General features: G+C 47.2%; 1 protein-coding gene across 1 annotated transcript in view; it reads right to left on the bottom strand.

Moving 5' to 3' along the window:
• Positions 1–21,285, bottom strand: part of LOC146334991 (ras GTPase-activating protein 4-like) — a 92,599-nt gene extending 71,314 nt beyond the window's left edge. The window contains exon 1 of the mRNA XM_084823387.1: positions 20,803–21,285. Within this exon, the coding sequence (XP_084679513.1) occupies positions 20,803–20,867 (65 nt within the window). The 5' untranslated portion in view covers positions 20,868–21,285. The remainder of the gene's footprint in view (positions 1–20,802) is intronic.
• Positions 21,286–21,699: the final 414 nt, after the last annotated feature.

The raw sequence follows: 21,699 nt of genomic DNA, 5'->3' as shown, positions 1-21,699 counted from the left end.
AGGGAGAGGGTGGATTTATTTCATCCTGCCTCAGAAATGTAACCAATTAATTAAACCTAGGTTCTATCACAACCTCAGCAGATGTAGTGTATGGAGGATATCCAGAGAAGTAGGAAGTCACATGCAATCTAGGCAAGGAAGTAGAAGGCCAGCATTTCACCGAGAAAAATAAAATAAGCGAAAGCAAAATACGAAAAACAGAGAACTCCTTTGTTTATTTACATGATACAGTTGCTGCCGACCCTTCCTCCAAGGAGCTCAAAGCTACTTACATGGTTCTTTCCCCTTCCTTTATCCTTACAAGGACCCTGTGAGGTGGGCTGATTGGCTCAGCGTCATGGCAGACTGGATATCCAGAGCTAGATTTCTTAGGGCATCTCTACACCAGCCTAAAATCCTGCATTTAAAACAGGGCTTTCTGCTTCAGTTTTAAATGAAGGATCACGACTCCCTTTTTCACGTGCTTCCTTTCCCCCCATCCCTTCCCCCTCCTTCTCCCCCATAGCTGAGACTTCCGTTATCATTCATTGATCTTGCTCCTTTTCTTGCCGCTTTAACTCTTTTGATGGAGGGAACTGAAGCAGAACGGGGGGGGGGTAATTTGATAGCTCATTATCTGTGATCTATTTAAAAACGGAACAAAGGGCATTTAGTGCAGGAGATGCCTGGGATGATCACTGCATCATCGTGTAAAGAGCCCGCAAACTTCCGTGAAGGAGCCATCTCAATCTCAGGATAAAAGCCCAGTGAGAAGGAGCTCTTAGCCTTTGCCCAGCACTCTAATCACTAAAGTTTGATGGCATATACAATTTATGTTTCAATGGTGGGGAGGGGAGAAGCAAGCCTTCAACAGGAGATTAACAGGAGTTCAAACACTGTACCAAAATGGAGACAGGGAAAGCTAGCTCTAAAGGACTGTAGTTTGAAGATACTATTAGATCTGGCTTTTTGGACAGGATGTGCAGATGTCACCTGTGTGGGGGCTCACTTATGCATCCCCCCCAAAAGGAAGTGCATCTCCAAAAGAAAGAGGACAAAAGAGGATAGAGAACTGCATAAAATTTGCCTATGCCAATTTACATATATGTCTAGATGGAAACTTAGTAATAATGACTATACTTTAAACAGAAAAACCATATATCTCGCCTGAATGGGGAAGACTGTGACCAGCTGAGCTGTGTGCCTCTTATCCACACCTTGATAATGTTCAGGCTGGATTACTGCCATCCATTCTCTGTGGTGCAGCCCATGGAGACTGTTTGGAAGACTCAGTTCATTTGGAACACAGCCACGAAGCTGTTAATTCTATCCTTGCCCGTACACGAAATACTCCACTGGCTATGATTTTATTTCTGGACACAATTTAAGAAAATGCTGGCTTTAACCTATAAAACCATACAGGGCTGGCTCAAGACATTTTGCTGCCTGAGGCGAAGAACAAGATGGCGCCCACTCCCATTCCATGCACAAAAGTCAACTTGGCTAGCAGACGAATCTTACTTCAATACTGGGGATGGAGCATCTTCTTCCGCTGGATCCGAAGGCCTAGAGGGTATAGGGCAGGTCATGCGGCCCACAGCTCTCTCCTCCAACACTTTCCTGCCGCCTCCCAGCACCTACCGCCCGAAGCAACTGCCTCACTCTGCCTAATGATCGGGGCTGCCCTGAAGCCCTAAATGGCTTAGGACCAGGGCCTCTGAAAGGCTGCTTGCTCCTACAGAATGTTGCCCATTTCTTAAGGTACTCCTTGGAAGCCCAGCTCTGAGGGACTCCTCTTTCTGAAGTGAGGAGGGTGACTACCAGAGATGGAGGCCTTCGTGATAGCGCCACCTCATTTGTGGAATTCCCTCCCTTTCCCTGGTACCAAATCTTAACGCTTTTAGGCACCAGATAAACATATTTCTGCTTTCCTAGGCTCTTTATATTCTGTGCCAGTTTTATTGCCATTTTAAATTCATGAGGTGGTGGTACTCCTTAAACATTGTTATCTGAAAAGACATTGTAAGCCTCCTTGGAAGTGTTTAGATTGAAAATCGGGGGGGGGGGAATCTATAATATTATTTTCAAAGGCAGGTATAAGAATAAGAAAAGCTGGAACTTTAGCTGATCCATCTGCTGAGTGGTTGAAAGTAGGAGCACCATCATTTTTACTGTCCTTGCACTTTTAGTAGACTGGTGTACAGAACTTTTGCAAAACAGAACCATTTCCCAGCACGTCCCCTGCAAACTTCTTGTTAATGTCTGCACATTTAAACAGGAGCCTGGATTACAACAGTAGAGCCTATTTTTTAAAAAAGGGATTGCAGCCTGACATATTTAAAACTAGGTTTCAGTTTTTACATAGCCCAAGAGGACGAGGTTATGACCACACACTGACTGATACCACTGATTGATTGAAGGAGAGGTTTGCTAATACTAGTCTACAAGAGGGACCTGCAACAAAATTTTGCAGTATGGATGCTCCTGTTATTTGTCAGCCAGCCATGCTCTCCTCCACAATACTCTATTACATCCCCCCATCACTCGGATTTCCATCTGTTCCCACATCAGTCAAACCTGTTTTGTTTTTTTCCCTAAATATTTTTTCTGTACTGCTGTAAACCTTGAGGTTCCCCTAACTCCGTTGATAATTTTCTCCTGTGTGTGGGTGGTGCTGTTTCAGCTACATACGTAATGTCACTCAGGCCGTGAACATCAGAAATGGAGGGACTGGTATTTCAGTGTACGAACCGTTCTGCTGTCCTTATTCCTTCATCACACAATAAAAACAGTGAGAAGCAGGTTATTAAAGGCACCCATCACCCCAGATCAAGAACTGAGCCTAAGAAATGCGACTTGGCCGAGGTCACCCAGCGACCCAGTGCTTGGCAGAGACTTAAAACCAATCTGTTCCGGGTTCAAATTCCCCTCCTCCATTGGACCACAGAGAACTCTAACCACAAAGCAAGAAGATCTGCACTCAGAACCACCCTCCCTCTGACCACTCTCTCACACACAAAGACGCATGCTCAGACACTCAGAAGGGGTGATTGCCAAAAAAAGAAAAGAAACCCTGTCAAATAAAATTAGCGCCAGCCATACTCTGCGTGGACAAGTCAATCTGTTGATGGAAGCAGTTTGCCCTGCCTGCCTGGGGTGAAGGCCTAGTTGTTTAATAATCCTAGGTTGTCAGGGCTCTATCTTCAGCTTAGACCAGCAGTAGGGCATGCAATGTTCCCGGGCACCAATGCGCCCTGGACACCTTCCTTAGTGCTCAGCAATGTGCCCAGCGCCTCCCACCTTCTTGCTAAACTAACACATTTTTTTTTACTGGCAGTTGGGGTTGCTGATTAATAGGCTCCGTTAGTGCTGAAAATTGTGGCTTTAACGGAGTTGTTTAACATGTTGAGGCTCACACCCTGCCTCTGCCTTGCGTTCAGTCTTTTGGGCAGGTTACTTGTTCTCTTGCCTCCCCTGGCAGCCATTTTGTGATGGTGCCCAAGGACAGTTTCCCAAATTGCCAAATGTGCCCATGGACTAAAAAGGTTCCCTACTCTTGGTGTAGAGAACCTCAGAGTCTAGTTAGTAAGTCTTCAGTCCTAACAGACACTTTAGCAAGTAAGTCACTACCACAAGACATAGCGATGGCCACCCACTTGGATGGCTTTAAAAGGAAGTCAGACAAATTCCTGGAGGAGAAGGCTATCAATGGCTACTAGTCCTGATGGCTATGTGCTCCCACCAGTATCAGAGGCAGTAAGCCTATGTATGCTAGTTGCAGGGGAACATGGGCAGGAGGGTGCTGTTGCACTCGTGTCCTGCTTGTGGATTCCTGGTCGATAGCTGGTTGGCCAGTGTGTGAACAGAATACTGGACTAGATGGTCCCTTGGTCTGATCCAGTAGGGCTCTTCTTATGTTCTTAAGTCTCATTGCATTTGAAAGGGGTTCCCTTCTAAACGAACACGTGTAGGATCAAAATGAATGCATATTTGGAGTGTACAAAAAAACCTCCACTGTTTGACCTTCACAGAACTTTGCTCATGACAAGTCTTATTATTAGAGACTATAGCACACTGTCTGTGCAGATGTTGCTTTATGATGCATGACAGGCCAGATCTCTGCCCTGAGGGGCTTACAAACTAGCCTTCCCCAACCTATGGCTGGGAATGATGGAAGTCCAACACATCTAGATAGCACCAGGTCAGGGAAGGCTGTTCTAGAAAACAGAAACAACAAGATCACAGAATCATAGAATAGTGGGGTTGCAAGGGACCCACAAGACCATCGAGTCCAACCCCCGGCTCAATGCAGCAATCCAAGTCAAAGCATCCCTGACAGATGGCTGTCCAGCCTCGTCTTGAACGCCTCCAGTGTGGGAGAGCCCACCACCTCCCTAGGTCATGGGTTCCATTGTCGTATTGCTCTAACAGTCAGGAAGTTCTTCCTTATGTTCAGTCGGAATCTGGCTTCCTGTCACTTGAGCCCATTATTCCGTGTCCTGCACTCTGGGATGATCGAGAAAAGATCCGGGCCTTCCTCTCTGGGACAACCTTCCAAGGCCTTGAACAGCGCTATCCTACCTCCCCTCAGTCTTCCCTTCTCAAGGCTAAACATGCCCAGTTCTTTCAGTCTCTCCTCATAGGGCTTTGTTTCCAGTCCCCTGATCATCTTTGTTGCCCTCCTCTGAAACCTCTCCAGCTTGTCTGCATCCTTCTTAAAGTGTGGTGCCCAGAACTGGACACAGTACTCCAGATGAGGCCTAACCAGTGCTGAGTAGAGGGAACTAGTATTTTCAGGGATTTGGAAGCTATACTTCTATTAATGCAGCCCCAAATGGCATTTGCCTTTTTTGCAGCCACATCACATTGTTGGCTCATCTTTAGCTTGTGATCTACAACAATTCCAAGATCCTTCTCGCTTGCAGAATTGTTGAGCCAAGTATCCCCCATCTTGTAACTGTGCAAGATGACAGCGGCAGGGGAAGAATATGTGATTATTTCAGTTACACGTTACTTTACACAGCCTTAAGGCTATTAGCAAGAGATCATAAAACCAAAGTAGTATTTCAGTTGTTTTCAGAGGAAAGAAGACTATAAACGAGGTCTCTACTTCATTTGTTCACCTTCAAAAATGTATTTTTATTCCATTTATTCTTCTCTCCCCAATCCCAAGCACTGTCTGAGACATTTTCACAGCCCATAACAAAAACATGTTTTTCTTCCTAGAGATCTCTGGGCTGTTAGCATTAAATAAACAGTTTTAAAAGGTCACACTCAAATCATTTCCTCCCTCTGTAAGGGTTTATGCTTTGTTGACAGAACTACAAGGTCTTCAATTACCCAGGGAGAGCCTTCCAGTAAAAAAACCAAAAACCAAAACTGGCAGGGGAGAGGGTAAAAGAGACCCGCTAAATATTTCTAATGTAAGGTGTAAAAGGAGGAAAATATTAGTCACTAGAAAAGGAAACTACCATGGGTGTGTAATATATCACAGTGGAAGGGGGTGGGGAGCATGCTAAAAAATATTTATGGAAACATGTTAGCAATGATGCTAGTCCTCTTGCTTTAACTATTATTATCATTTATTATTTTTATTTATGATACGTCTATACCGCCCCATAGCCAAAGCTCTCTGGGTGGTTTACAGAAGTTAACACATTAAAATACAATATACAAAGTGTAAAAAGCCATTCCCATAAAAGCACACAGACAATATACACAAACAACATATTACAAAAAACAACTTTGAACAGTCAGTCCTAACTCAAGACACATCCAGGACTGAGTAACACTCATCCTGTACTGCCAAATGCCTGGGAAAAGAGAGGACTTAACCTGGCACTGAAAATACAACAGTGCTGGTTCTAGACAGACCTCATCGGGGTCTAGAGCTGGGCTTGATCTCATCCCATGTTACCCCTGGTCTAATCTCCGTGTCCCTCTGTCATCTTCTTTCATCTCAGGACATTTACACCCTGTGTCTAACTGCACAGATTGCTCCCTGCTTGGGGCAGGGAAGCGTCGATATTACCTATGCTACTACCTAGAGCAACGCATTCACGGGTGCTATTATACAGTAAAGAAATCAGAGTTCCTCGTCACTATCTTATCACCATAGTTCCCATGGGCTCAGTGGCACAGAACATGGTTTGTATGCAAAAGGTCCCAGATTCAATCACAGAATTGGGAGGTCATCTCATCCAACCCCCAGCTCAATGCAGGATGCAATTACAGCACCCCAGCCAGAAGGCCGTCCAACCTCTGCTTTAAAAGAACATCAGAAGACCCTGCTGGATCCGACCAAGGGTCCATCTAGTCCAGCATTCTGTTCACACAGTGGCCAGCCAGCTGTCGACCGGGAACCCGCAAGCAGGACACGAGTACAACAGCACCCTCCTGCCCTTGTTCCCCAGCAACTGGCATACTGCCTCTGATACTGGAGGTAGCATACAGCCATCAGGACTCGTAGCCACTGATAGCCTTCTCCTCCAGGAATTTGTCCAACCCTCTTTTGAAGCCATCCAAACTGTTGGCCATCATTACGTCTTGTGGTAGCGATTCCATAGTTGGACTCTGCGCTGTGTGAAGACGTCCTTCCTTGGATCTGTCCTGAACCTCCCACCCATCAGCTTCACGGGAGGACCCCACTGCGTTCTAGTATTATGAGAGAGGGAGAGAAATGACTCCCTGTTGAGAGAGGAAAAGAGAAGCGACCACCTTCCAAGGCCGTCTGCACTGTCCAACATCTCTTACCTTAGGGTGTTTCTCCTAGTGTTTGGCCAAAAGCTGCTTCCATGCAATTTCTACCCATTTGGTTCCAGTCCTGCTTGCTGGAGCAACTGCGAAGCAGCCTGTGCCACCTTCTGCATAAACACCCTTCAGATATTTAAAGACTGTTGCTATGTGTCTCCCCTTAATTTTCTCTTCGGCAGGCTAACCATACCCAGCTTTTTCAACCTTTCCTTATAGGACTTTGTTCCCAGACTCCTCACTCTCCTGGCTGCTCTTCTCTGGACATGGTCCAGCTTGTCTGTGCCCTTCATTGATGGCACCCGTAGGTAAGGCTGGCAAAGGCAGTGGAGGCTGGTGGCTCCAATGCCAGTGGGGCAGTGAATCCGCTCTGGGTTTCGGTCAGAACCAGTCAGAACTCTAAAGGAGCTCTCCATGCGCCATACCTTGGATAGCTCCTTTAGAGTTCTGACTGAAACCCAGAGTGGATTCACCGCCCCATGGACATCAGACTCCACTGGGCAAAGGCCGTTGTCTGAAAATCTGGAAAGTCACTGCCAGGCAGTGTGCAAACAGCCTTCCCCAACCCGGTGCCCTCCAAATGTATTGAGACTACAACTCCCAACATCCCTCAGCCAGCAACACGCCTGAAGGGCACCAGGAAGGCTTGTTTATACAGAACTGAGCTAGACGGGAACAATCATCCAAATATAAATGCAGTTTCCGAAGGTCTTAATTATGAAAGGGAAATGATAATTACCTTCCTTTCAAAACAAAACCTTACAAATTAAGACAAATGCTTTTGACAGATACGTTAACCTTTAAATACACCCAAACAACCACGGCAACCACATATCTACACAGACTACCCAAGCCAGCAAAATCACGGCAGATATCCATTCAAGAGGCTCCCTTCCCTAGAAACTCAGCCGCCTTCCTCATCAGCCTGGTGGCCTCCAGAAGTTTTAGAAACTCCCCACATTCCCAGCCTGCCTGGCCACAGGAAATGGGAAGACACCAGCTTGGAGGAGGTGAAAGACAGCATGCCAGCAGGAAGGTTGTCTAGTATCCATCTCACTGACAGAGGACTTTCCTATGTGTTTGCTCCCAGCGGGAGCTGGGATGCAGATACCTGCTCCCCATTCCCACCCCAGCAGCCCAGAGTGATACCATCCGATCTCTATCGCTTCATCCTGCCAATAATATAGACTGGACCCAGTTCCTTCATTTGCATGCTGGAAAGAAAAACTGCTATGGAGCAGACCCGTGCGTCGTAGGCAGGACTGTGCAACACTTAGTGAAAGTCTTCTCAAGTTCGGTATGCGAGGGGCAAGCGTTTCTACATTTGCATCTATAATCTAAATCAGCCTATGCAGATCTGCATCCTCATCTTGTGCCATGCATGCATTCCTCTTTTGGTGACCGCCCTACTTTCCCAAAGAGAAAGGAAGCGCATATTAACTACGGGAACAGATCTGTGTATGCCTCTAGCCAGTTTTGCCGGAATGCCATTTTGACATCGGGCCCGCGAGGGCTGCAGCAACATTTCTCTGTTGCTGCTGGCCACCCACGCTCCTCTTTTGCTTCGGGGGTTGGCAACGGAAGATGCTGACCACCCCCGCTACGGTCATTTTCCCCTCCCCATCATCTCTCCCTCCCAAAGTCTGGGGGATTGTCAGAGTTTCTAAATCCAGGCTGTGCCAGTAAAGCTGTTGGCTCCGGTAACAAAGAAAGGAACCGGTTATTTGACCTGCCAGATAAATGTTCATGGCATACCATGAACTGAGGTTGGGAGGCTGGATATGTGACCTATTTTACGGAGAACCGTCCTCTATTTGAAGGGCCGTCAGAGGTCAGTCGTCTGTTCAAAGATGTCCTCTGCTCGAAGGGCTGTCCAGTCCAAGTCCAGTTTAAAGATAAAGAACCATAAGGAGGGAGAACACGGCTGCCCATCAAGTCTTAGTGATGTACAGCCGATTGAGCCTGCGCAGCTGATTGAGAGGCACACAGGCAGTCTCCCCAACTATGGCAAAATGTTCTGGATATCTATTTAAACTATAGTAATTATTTCAAAATTTGCATCTACGTGTATAATTTAGTATATGCAAAATTGATGGAAATATCCATCTTCTTTGGGTGAAATGGGTAGGGTTGGGTTGGGTAGGAAGTTGATTTCCGTAGGTCCAAGGACTTATGACTCTCAATAATTTACAAACTGCAAATAGAACTGCAAGTGTCTTGACCTGCCCGATAAATGTTCATGGCATACCATGAACCGGGGTTGGTAGAGTGGACATGTGACCTATTTTATGGAGAACAGTCCTCTATTTGAAGGGCTGTCAGAGATCTGTCCTCTGTTCAAAGGTGTCCTCTGTTTGAAGGGCTGTCCAGTCCAAGTCCAGTTTAAAGATAAAGAACCATAAGGAGGGAGAACACGGCTGCCCATCAAGTCTTAGTGATGTACAGCCGATTGAGCCTGCGCAGCCGATTGAGAGGCACACAGGCAGTCTCCCCAACTATGGCAAAATGTTCTGGATATCTATTTAAACTATAGTAATTATTTCAAAATTTCCATCTACGTGTATAATTTAGTATATGCAAAATTGATGGAAATATCCATCTTCTTTGGGTGAAATGGGTAGGGTTGGGTTGGGTAGGAAGTTGATTTCCGTAGGTCCAAGGACTTATGACTCAATAATTTACAAACTGCAAATAGAACTGCAAGTGAAACAAAATTCTCTGCTATGGGCCGAGCTTGTGCTAATCGTATCTCTCAGCTTATAACATATGAGTATCCGCCAGCTGCCTTTGCTCACCTCTTTGCATAGCTCTACTGGCCAGTTCTAGAGTGGGGTGTTAAATTCCCTGTCCTGTAAACTCACGTACAGATCTGTACTTGGATATGCAGGTTCATGGGAAGGGGGGGGGGGTGTGTGCGCGCATGCAAATAGGTAACCAGCTCCACCCTGAGTCACCATTTTGCATCTGGTTCCACGTAACTCACCCTCAATTTTGCACTTATCTGGTTGGTGGATTTCTGGGTTCTAGCAGAAAAGAAGAGTTGATCCCAAGGGTTGACTCCAATGTTAGTCCTACTTAGAGTAGACCCATTGAAATGAATAGGATTTCATTTAGTCCTGACTAACTGAAGTGCTATTCATTTCAAACAGTCTACTCTGAGTAGGACTGACATTGGACTCAACCTCAAGACCTCAGATCTGCCCAGTGGATCAAGGCCCTTCTAGTCCATGTAGAGCAGCCTTCCTCGACCTGGTGCCTTCCAGATGTGTGGGGAGACAATTCCCACAATCTCACAGCTGGCTGGGAGATTATGGGAACTGAAATCATTTGATCCCTGCATCCAGTGGGGAATACTGCCCCTGAACATGGAGGCTTGAGAGAGCCCTATCCTCTGTACCTTTTCCCAATCCTTTTCCAGCCAAGAGCCACTTATATACCTTCACTGAGTTATGTAATAAAATGCCTGTATTCTTCAGAATGTAGAAAAAGGTTTACACACTGGAAAACTCAGACACCTTAAAATTCTTGCCCATAGAAAGCCAGCTCTTAGGGAGAATTCTGTGCTGAGCCATCCCTTCTCTTCTGCTTTTCTACATTCAGGGAGTTATTTTCCACTGGTGAGTAGACAAACAGGCATCCATCTCCACTCAGTCCTGCTGAAAATAGCCACCGGGCCCAAGTTGTCATCGTACCTTGTGACAGTGAGTTCCACCCACGCCATTTCTCTAGCCCTCAGCCCAATACACATGGATAAGTATGCAGAGGGAGGAAAAACCAGTGCAGCTGAGAGGGCGTGCTATGGTAGCTGGGATTGCTGGGCTCGTGTCCAGTTCACAAGGGCAGCGTGACATTTCCAGACAGCCTTTTCTTTTTAATATATTAATGGGCTAACTTTCTCAGCTGTCACAAAAGGATACAATGCCCAGGGTGGGGGGTGGGGACGGGGACAGAGGAGCTATACTGAATGACCTGGGGCATTTGTGGGGGGGGGGGGGCTCTTGCTTCATGGAAGGGGCCCGGGTGGGCAGACATATGGGATCTACCTCCATTTTCCCCACTAGAACCCCTCAAGTCCACCAGCCAAGTCCAAAAGAACAGCTCAAGACCTAGAAAGACCTAGAATTGTGGAACAAGGAGCCCCTGAGCACATGCTTAGCCTGGGAATTTGTGTTCGGTGCCACAACTGGAGCTCAGAAGCAAACGCGTTCACACATGAGCCTCGCACAGTTTAGCCCCCGTTTTCTTGATTTTCAGCAGCCTAATTTAGGAGGAAAACAGCTTTTTCCTTGTTGCTCTTGTCAATCGATTGGGAGTCGGAAACCCTCAAGAACGTAAGAGGAGACCTGCTGGATCAGACCAAGGGTCCATCTACCGCGGCATTCTGTTCACACAGTGGCCCACCAGCTGCCCAAGGGAAATCCACCAGCAGGACACGAGTGCAACGGTACCCTCCTGCCCACGTTCCCCAGCAACTGGTGTACGCAGGCATACTGCCTCTGATACTGGAGGGAGTAAACAGCCATCAGGACTAGTAGCCGCTGATAGCCTTCTCCTCCAGGAATTTGTCTAACCCCCTTTTACTGGTGGCTGTTGGTGGTCTTGTGGTAACGAATTCCATGGTTTGACTCTGCACTGTGTGCAGAATGCCTTCCTTTGGTCTGCCCGGAATCTCCCACCCATCAGTTTCATGGTATCAGTAAGCCTTACTGATCTACTGCAAATATCCAGAGATCTATTAGTAGATCCTGATCTACCTTCTCCTCCCCTGCCGCACCCCCCACATAAGCAAATGGGATGTTTTTCCAGGGTGCTTATTACAACAATATTGCCCCCAAAGGGCAACTGCTTGTGACTCGATACCAATGCCTCCCCTGGTCGATCGGCGAAAGCCTCTTACCCAACCCCCTCCTTCCAACCTCGCTTTTCCCTTTATCTTCCTACTTCTCCATTTGAAAACTGATTTTTCAATAATTCCACAAAGGCCGGGCTTTGCAATAAGCACATAAATAACTGAGAACCTCTTTCCTTCCCCTATAGCTTTGTACTGCCCAACAGCATGCCTGTTTGGCAAAACGTTGTGTTCTTATTCTGTTTTTAGTTGCAATTGTCCTCCTTAATTTCTATTATTTATTGCGGGTGGAAAGTCTTAAGCTACCAATATGAAAATAAAAACAAACCATATGCAAATCCTGTCCTGGATCCAAATTCTGCCTGCCTTGACTTCTGCCCGACTGGGATTTAAAGCTCAAAGCTGGCCATCTCAGACAGAACCTGTTACCTTCTCTGGGCTGCAATTCCATTCTGTTGAACGCCAACTGGGGTTTTCAGATAGACACTGCTTACGCAAGGTGGGGGGGGGGGGTGGCTCAGTGAGAGAGTCCCTGTTTTGCATGCAGAAGGTTGCAGGTTCAAAGGATCCTGGAGAGCTGCTGCTGCCAGTCAGTGTCAAGAATACTGGGCTAGATGAACGAGGGGTATGACTCAGTATAAGGCAGCTTCCTATCTTCCTATGCACATGGTGGCCACCGTCAGCTGTATGTTGGACAAGCATTTCTTTATTACTACATTTATATCCCGCCTTTTTTCCTCCTTAAGGAACCCAAGGTGGCGTACATAATTCTCCTCCATTTTATCCTCACAACAACAGCCCTGTGAGGTGGGTTGGGCCGAGAGTCTGTGACTGGCCCCAAGTCACCCAGTGAGCTTCCATGGCCAAGTGGGGGCTAGAACCCGGATCTCCTGACTCCCGGTCCAGCACTCTCGATGCCACATCGAGATGCCACACTGGCTCTTAACTTCTGTGGTTGGGGAATTGAGAGTAGGGTGCAGTGGGAAGAGATTAAGGCTTCCTCTCTTCATGTAGCAATCCTTGCCCCCCACATTAGTGTGGTGCCTGGTTGTAACAAACCTGTTTGTATTCTACAGCTTCAGAATGGAAGTGATAGATCCCATACTCCCCAGCTTCCGTGGCTGAGTAGGGACTAGAACCCGGATCTCCTGGCTCCCAGTCCAACACTCTAGCCACTGCACCACACTGGCATAAGAAAGAGCCTTTCATCCATCCTGACAAACAGATACAGCTCCTCCTTGTGGACCTCGTAACCTCGTAAGCAGGCATTCAAGACGCTGTTATTCCGGCAGGCCTTCCCTTTCGAGAACTCTTGTTCCTTTTGGTTGATTCTTGTATACTGTTTTTATGCTGTGTTGTTTTCATGGCTGGATTTTTTGTTAAATTGTTTTTAACTCTGTACGCCGCCTAGAGCATTCGTACATAGGCAGGTTATAAATTGAAAAAATAAAATAAATGTGAGGGAATGCATTCTTTTAAGATGTGAGCCAGTTTCTCTGAACCCATCAACTCTGAGTGGCAGCTGCTGTCCGGGGTTTTCAAGCAGGGGTCTTCCTAAGCAGGCCCGTAGCCAGCCTAGACGTTCGGGGAGGGGGTGCCAAAATGTAGCAGGGGTCATCTGGTTTGCAGGCCTTTTAAAGGCAAAATTGTGAACTGCTTTTTAATTATTCGTTTGTAAAAAAAAATTAGGGGGGCACAGAAAATAACCCCTTCTGGCTACAGGCCCATTCCTAAGATCTTTCCTAACATTTGAAGCTGCTTTATATATCGAGCCAAGCTACTGGTCCATTTAGCTTAGCATTGTCTGCTCCGATTGGCTGCATCTATCCACAGCCTTGCCCAGAATTGCTACTTCAGATATTCTAGATGGAGATGTGGAGATGAAACAAGGGTTAATAAAGTTCTTATCCTAAACCAAAACCAATACAAGAAGCAAAATGGGTTTAAGAAATTGTGTGATGTGCAAGATTAAGATGGAGCTACCATTAAATACATTTTAATAAAATAACAAATCTGTAATACAAAGCATAAAAAGTAGCTATAAAAATTTAATTATCTGACAAACCATATAAAATTATACCAAAATGGAAAATTGACAGTCCCAAAGCTTATTTAACATTCCTGACCCGAAATAATCATATAGTGGGTTCCACGAATAGGTTATATAAACTAGTAGGTTATATAACCTACTGTATGATTATTTCAAATCAGAGGACTGTCAAAAGGGGCCGCGGTGGCTTTGTGGTTAAGACGCTGAGCTGCAGACTGGAAGGTCGGCAGTTCAGCAGTTCGAGACCCAAGTGCTGCGTGACGGAGTGAGCTCCCGTCTTCAGTCCCAGCTCCTGCCAACCTAGCAGTTCGAAAGCAAGAAATTGCAAGTAGATAAATAGGTGCTGCCTCGGCAGGAAAGGTGACAGCGTTCCGTGCACCTCGGTGTTCAGTCATGCTGGCCACATGACCACGGAAGCGTCTTCAGACAGCGCTGGCTCTTCGGCTTAGAAACGAGGATGAGCACCGCACCCTAGAGTCGGACACGACTGGTTGGGGACACCTTTACCTTTTTATAATTTTATATGGTTTGTCGGATAATTAAATTTCCATAACTACTTTTTATGCTTTGCATTACAGATTTGTTATTTTATTAAAATGTATTTAGTGGCGGCCCGTCTTAATCTTGCACTTCATACGTTTTCTTAAACCCAGTTTGCTTGGTGATATGGAGATGGAACCATGGACCCGCTGCCTGCAAAGCGTGTGCTTACACCCAAGCTGCCACTCTTTCCATATTTTGTATTATGCAGATTGAAAACATTTCCAACTGGGCTACAGCCAGAGAAAAACAGCTTCTGGAATTGTCTATGCAGAATATACATAAACAGGGCTAGTGGTTCTTTCTGGCTTTTCTTTTTTAAAAGTGTGCCCAGTACCTGACAGGAGTGACTTACCAGGAATACTCTAAAGTGCCCCCCACCCCTGTTTTCTAGGAACAACTCAAGGTGTTGGTTGGTTTTAAAGGCAGAACACCCCCAGCTCTGGAACAGCCCCTTAAAACAGCTTTAGATATAGCTATAGACTGTTTTAGGGGCCGCGGTGGCTTAGTGGTTAAGACGCTGAACTGTCAGCAGGTCAGCAGTTCGGGACCCGAGTGCCGCGTGACGGAGTGAGCTCCCTTCTTCATTCCCAGCTTCTGCCAACCTAGCAGTTCAAAAGCAAGAAATTACAAGTAGATAAACAGGTACCGCCTCGGCGGGAAAGGTAACAGCATTCCGTGCACCTCGATGTTCAGTCATGCCGGCCACATGACCACGGAAGCGTCTTCAGACAGCGCTGGCTCTTTGGCTTAGAAACGGGGATGAGCACCGCACCCTAGAGTCGGACACGACTGGCTGGGGACACCTTTACTTTTACCTTATAGACTGTTTTACAAGTCTCCCACTAAAAGCATACTTATGGGAAGTAAAACTCAAACCTGGTGCCCTCCAGATGTCTTGGGACTACAGCTCCCATAATACCCAGCCAGCTTGGCCAATGCCCGGGGATTATGGGAGTCGTACACCAACACATCTGGGGAAGACCAGATTGGGGAAGTCTGGCTTAAAAGAACATTTGTGGTAGGTTGCGCCTGTAACCCCACCCTCTCCTTAAGCACACTTCATGTTCTCCCAAGTTGCTCAGGGGAATACCCCCTCCTTGATCCATTTTGCCCTCCCAACAACCCTGCTAGGTAGATTAGGCAGAAAGGCACAGGCCACCCCAGTGCTATTTAGTGGGGATTAGAACCCAGATCTCTAATCATCACACCACACCAGCTCTCCAAGTTCAAAATCCAAGCACTCAGGGCGCATTGAAGAGTTTTGCGAAAACTCAGCTCTTGGAGACTTCCCCACGACTCAAGCTCCTTTTGGAATTACTGCAAGGTATCTGTCCATTGGGGCTGCCTTTTGGGTAGGGTTAAGTTTAATTAAGTGTGAGGTTGTACTACTGTGCTTCTCTCCTTCAGCCTGTTCCTAGTTAATGTTCAGAATTAACCACCAAAAGAGGCCACCAGATGGGCCCTTAAGGGGATTAGGTGGAGAGATCTGTCAGCTGCTATTAGCCAGGAGAATAAAATGGAGCATCCATCTACCGGAGCAGTATACCACCAAGTATCAGTTGCTGGAGACAGAAAACTGGGGAAAACCATCACCTTTATGCCTTCCACCTACAGCTTCCCAGAGCCATTGGACTGGCTGTAATGAAGGCGGAATACTAGACTGGATGGACCATGCAAGACAGCAAGACTGTTTGTATGAAAGTCGGATTAGGGCCCAGGAGATCAGGGTTGGGATGCCCACTAAGTCATGAAGTTCACTGAAGGACCTTGGGCAGGACTTTGGAGCAGAAGGTCACTGAGCATAAAGAGCATGGACACAGCAGGACTGGTGTACCACCGTTTTTCAAAAGCAACATGCATTACTTCAAGAAGAGAGGGGGTGGCATAAAACTATTACTTCCAGAGCCTAACATTACCTAGCCACACCACTGTCCATGGCCCAATTGATCTCTCTCTCTCTCTCTCTCTCTCTCTCCCTAACCTACCTTGCAGGGTTACTGTGAGGATAAAAAAAGAGAGTCCCTGTATATTGTCTTGAACTCTTTGGGAGAAAGCGTCAACAAATCCTTTCCAGAAATCCATTTTCCTTTTGTGTCTCAGCAGCCTCTAATGTTCCGTTCCCTGAGAATGCATTTATCCGTTGGGACATCTCTGTGTGTTATCTCAGCTGAGTGTTTATGGGAACTTCCCACCCCCATCCACCCAGAAAGCCTGAGAAGATTGTTATTAGCCACTCACAAGCCAAACAATCACCTTAGTTTGGCTAAAGGTTTTGGGGTATAAAACCAGGGGGACTACGGCTCACTTTTGCCTTCGTCTGTTTTCACTGGGCTCTTTCCCTTGCCTGCTTGAGACTGCTGGTTTCCGAGCTATCGAAGACCCACACCTTTGTATGTACAGACAGGTCTAGTCAGCCTTGCTGTTTCACCTTATAACTACTGTTTCCAAACGTAAGGACAAAAACATTTACATTTTATGTTGTATTTTGTGGCTTTAATTGCTGTGAGCCACCCGCCCGGAGACCTTCGGCTATTGCGTGGTGTAGAAATGTAATAAATAAATAAGAGCCCTGCTGGATCAGAACCCAGGGTCCATCTCGTCCAGCATTCCGTCCACGCAGTGGACGACCAGCTGCCCACAGGAAACCCACAAGCAGGACATGAGGGCAACAGCACCCTCCCACCCATGTTCCCCAGCACTGGTGAACATAAGCATACTGCCTCTCATACTGGGGGGAACATACAGCCATCAGGCTTAGCCATTGATAACCTCCTCCAGGAATTTGTCTAACCCCCTTTTAAAACAATCCAAATTAGCGGTTATCGCTACGTCCTGTTGTAGCAAATTCCATAGTTTGACTCTGCACTTTTCAAGGGGGATTGCAGTTGGGGGGGGGAGGGTTAACTCCCCCCCCACACACACACACACACACACGTGCGCAGGCCGCAACACCCACCCACCCCATCTTCCCCTGCAGGACAATGAGGCCTAGATAAAAAAAACTTTCTCCATTGGTTTGGCATGACCTGGGTCACAGTGCAAGTTAATTGAAGAGTTCATTTTATTTGAGATGATCAGCCTCCTGTGAAATTTAAATAAATCCTAACATCTAAATCTGCATATATAATTAGCATATGCAGATTTGTGTCCTGTGGATCTCAGGCCCTAATCTTTTAAATGCTTAGCAACACTTTTGCTGTTCATACCTTCATTGCAAATTTCTACATCAGTTTCGTGATCTGTTGTATTTCTTAACACAACAACATGCATTTCTCCAGCCTGGGATTGTTCCACAGCCTCCAATACAGAACCCAGAATAGGAGTAGGCTGCATGATGCCCTCCAGAGGTATTGCACTACAACCCCCATAAGCCCTAGTCAGCATGGCCAGTAGTCATGAATTATGGGAGTTGTCATCTAACATAGGTGGAGAGCATCAGGTTGCCTACCTGTGTTCTAGAAAGAATGTACACACATCACAGCTCTTTGCGTGATGCGCACAGAGGGAGGGGTTGGGAACTATGAACTTCCCTTGCTTAGCTGTAATGGAAGAAGAGCCTTTGATAGATGTTTCAGTGTCCCAGACACTAATTGTTCTTAAAATGGCCATCCTTGAACAACAGAACTTTGAAGGGAGATTACAGATGGGGAAAACAGCTGAACTGCAATTCATTAAGAGGTTCAGTTCTGTGTCACCTGTGGCTTAAATCAGGACAGAGGTTTCTTATCACATTACATGTTACTTAGCTTACCTGTAACAGCTGTTTTTGGTGAATGGCCATTGTGTTAACGTAATTATCACTGTCTGTACTTTCTGCATTTCACTGTCTTCTGACCTCACTGTTTACAATCTCCTCCAGAAGCATGTGTGTATAGGTTCTTGTAACTCAGCATAACACTTCATGCACCTGATGAAATGCAGTGCAGTCCATGAAAGCTTATACCATAGTAAATTAATCCTCTTTCACTTCCCCCTACGCCCCCCCCAAATAATCGGGAGTCTTTGTTCCAGATTTGGGACTTACAAAATGCTATCACTTCTCTATTTCTGAGAAAGATGCATGTGTGCGCGCGCATGTATGTGAGAAACAGAGAGAGAGAGAGAGAAAGAGAGAGAGAGAAAATGAGGAAGCAGAGCCAGATACAACTGTACAGACTTATTTGCAGTAGTTCTAGTAAAAGACAGACAGATGCTCTGAAAGTTCATAATGGCACATGACTGGCTGGGAAATGCTGGGAATTGTAGGACTTTTTCCTGTCTAAGCATGCATAGGGTTGTAGGACCTTTTTCTGTCTAAGCATGCATAGGGTTGTAGGACCTTTTTCCTGTCTAAGCATGCATAGGGTTGTAGGACCTTTTTCTGTCTAAGCATGCATAGGGTTGTGCCCTAAACCAAGCATAAAGCTGAGGATCATTCACTATCATTTGCCCCCAGCATCTGGGACTCACAGGTATGCTGCCTCTGAACATGGAGGTTCTATTAGAGCAGTCATTGCCAATAGCCACAGATAGACCCTATTGTCCGATAAAGAGAAATAACCCTATGAGTTCTGCTCTGGGGTCTTTGGAGAAAGGCTGGGATACGAATGAAGAAATATGTGTTTTAAACTCCTGCTCAGTGCTCCCATCATAGAACATATCACCCACCCTTTCTATGAGACTGTGGCAGGCCAATGCAATGTTTTTGCTTGGGTGGAATCCCATGGACGGATTCCTGTGAAGAAACCCACAAAATCATTCCAGCACAGGGGGCAAAATCTGTAGATTTCAGAAGCATGCACAGTGGGGAATCCTGTCGTACAAGTCTTCCCAGCCAGGTGTCCCCCAGATGTCTCTACTATAGCTCCCATCATCCCTAGCCAACATGGCATGTGAGCCAGGGATAATGGTAGTTGTAGCCCAATGCATCCAGTGCCGAGGAAAGCTACTGTAATATGGCCACATATGTAGAACTTTCGAAGAAGGAAATCTTCACGAGCATGAGAAATCTGGCACAAATCAAGCCCTTATTGCAAAGATCCAGGGTGGAACCCACCCCCCATTAGCACTCTTTTGACCAGCTGCTTTTCTGTCTTATCTAGATTGAAGTCTGAGCTGTCATTTTGTCATGCCGAGAGAGTTTGCTTTTTAACCCGTTGTGCAGTGACCAGGAATTCAGTCACAAAGGCAGATGCAATAATTGTGTTTCTTGCGTCTGACAAAAGCTTGTGCCACAAGGAGTATTTTTAAAAGGCGGCACAACTGATTATGCTGTAACAGGTTAATATGGCTCCCGCTCTGGAATCTGTACTGGTTTAGGAACTCCGGAAAATAATGTCATGAGCATACTTAACCATTTAGGAGGGGGTGGCATTTAAGGCCTATGAATGTGTTTGGGTTGGCATGAGGAAAAAGGTGTGTGTGGCGGCGGGTAGAGAAAGAGAGAGTTAATTTTCATGTTATAAAATAGAAGAAAATGTTTAAGATGGTGGAAGTCACTGTAGTTAGTGACCCTTTTGGTCTTACAGAAAGATGTGTTCAAAATGTGAGCATGGCCGCTAGGAGTTGAGACTAAAGCTTGTGTTTTAAGGGGGGAAGTAGGGATTTGTCCTCAGTCTGGGCTTTTAAGAGGAAAATCAAGTCTGTTTTTACAATGGGGTGTAGTGCTTTGTCCAAATCCACAGATTTTTCCACACCAAAGAAAGGAGGAAAGCTTGTATGGTTCATTTTTAGACACTGGTTGGTCCAAATGGATAAGGGAAAGTTATCAAAACCCCAAAACAAGCAATCAGGCTGCTGACGTACAGGAGAGAGAATTCCTAGAACAGCACCAAGGCAATTCCCGTCATCCAACTAGAGCAGCATTCCCCAACTTGGTGCCATCCAGATGTTTTGTATTTCAACTCTCACAAGCTCCAGCCAACATAATTAATGGTCAAGAATGCTGGGAGTTGCAGTGCAAGGTATCTACAGGGCACCAGGCTGGGAAAGGCTGACCCAGGGTGCTTTCAGACAGAAGGCTCGTAGTACCACAAATCCATCTTTTCCTCCTTAATGGATTTATTGTGGAAGGAAAAAAGACAGCGGAAGCAGTGGGAAAACACGGGAGCGTCACAGGTGGAAGAGTCTGGGGTGATTTCAGATGAGGGTTTTATTGTACAGTCACCCGGACTCATACACCAAATTTTACAGGGGCCCCAGACAACATCACCTCCCATTTGTACCCCTCCCATCTTTTCCCTACCACTTCTTCCATCTTTTCTCTTACCAGAAAAAAAAAAAAAATCCATTGAAGAAGAGACGGAATAGCTACACCAGACAATGTTTTTTAACCGTTAGTGACAGAAGCTGTCACCTATCTAGAAGCCCCCAACGGCGTCGGAAATCTCCCCCGACCCACCCAAAATGCCACAAACGAGGCAGGGCACTTGCAGGGTAAACGCCTTGCCTGGAAGCACGGCTGTGCACGCTTAGCAAGGACGACCGCTGCCAAACTCGATGGGGCTTCCTTTCTGAATAAGCCAGCCAAGGACGATCCCACAGACTCACAACCCCACGCCTTCACAGAAACATCGAACTGGGTTTGGGGAGGTCATGAAGCGCAAAAGGGGAGGGTGGAGAGAAAGCCGCCTCATCACTATTATTTACTTACATGTCTTTGGCTGGCAAATTTTTCCCTTCCACTATTCGGATAAACAAAGAGCTCCTTTTAGGCATGGTGGTTAATCCCAGGAGGCGTGGAGAGCCGGAGCAATTAATCTGGGGCAATCATAATCGACGGTCGCTGGCTGGCTGGGAACGAGAGGCGACCCCAGAGCGCGCCCCGCGAGAGAGAGAGAGAGAGCAGGAGGGAAGGAGGGGGCCCCAGAGCGCGACCCGTGAGAGAGAGAGAGAGCAGGAGGGAAGGAGGGGGCCCCAGAGCGCGACCCGTGAGAGAGAGAGAGAGAGAGCAGGAGGGAAGGAGGGGGCCCCAGAGCGCGCCCCGCGAGAGAGAGAGAGAGAGAGAGAGCAGGAGGGAAGGAGGGGGCCCCAGAGCGCGCCCCGCAAGAGAGAGAGAGAGAGAGAGAGAGAGAGAGAGAGAGAGCGAGCAGGAGGGAAGGAGGGGGCCCGAGAGCAGCTCCCCGGCTCACGCTTCCCCATTCAGCCCCACGCCGGTCTCTATATAGGGCGTGTCGAGGGCGCGCGCGCGTGCCCGGGTTGCAGCGCTCGGCCAATCAAGACCCGACGGGGAAAGGACGGGGCGCGGCCAGGAAGGCAGCACCAGCTCCGATTGGCCGACGGGCTTGCCAGCTGTCAACAGCGGCGCTTTAACACTCCCGGGGGCGACCTGCGGCTCGCGCAGCCCCGGGGCGCCGCAACCCCGGGGTTGCGCATCTTCACTAGCCCGCAGCCAGCGCGCCGGCGCTTCCTCCCGCGCCGGCGCGCCTGGGATCGCAGCCTCACGACGTCACGCCCCCCGCTGCAGGGCTGTGCGGGGGAGTCCAGGGGCTCTGGTTTCGGCGGGGCTGTGCAGCTGTTCCGGGCTTGAATCGGAACCAGCCAAGAGCTG

The sequence above is a fragment of the Heloderma suspectum genome, chromosome 16 (assembly GCF_057233095.1).
Source record: "Heloderma suspectum isolate Gila_16-S chromosome 16, 16-S_ref, whole genome shotgun sequence".
NCBI lineage: Eukaryota > Metazoa > Chordata > Lepidosauria > Squamata > Helodermatidae > Heloderma > Heloderma suspectum.
Note: the sequence above shows the minus strand (reverse complement) of the source record. Positions and strands in the feature narration are given on the sequence as shown.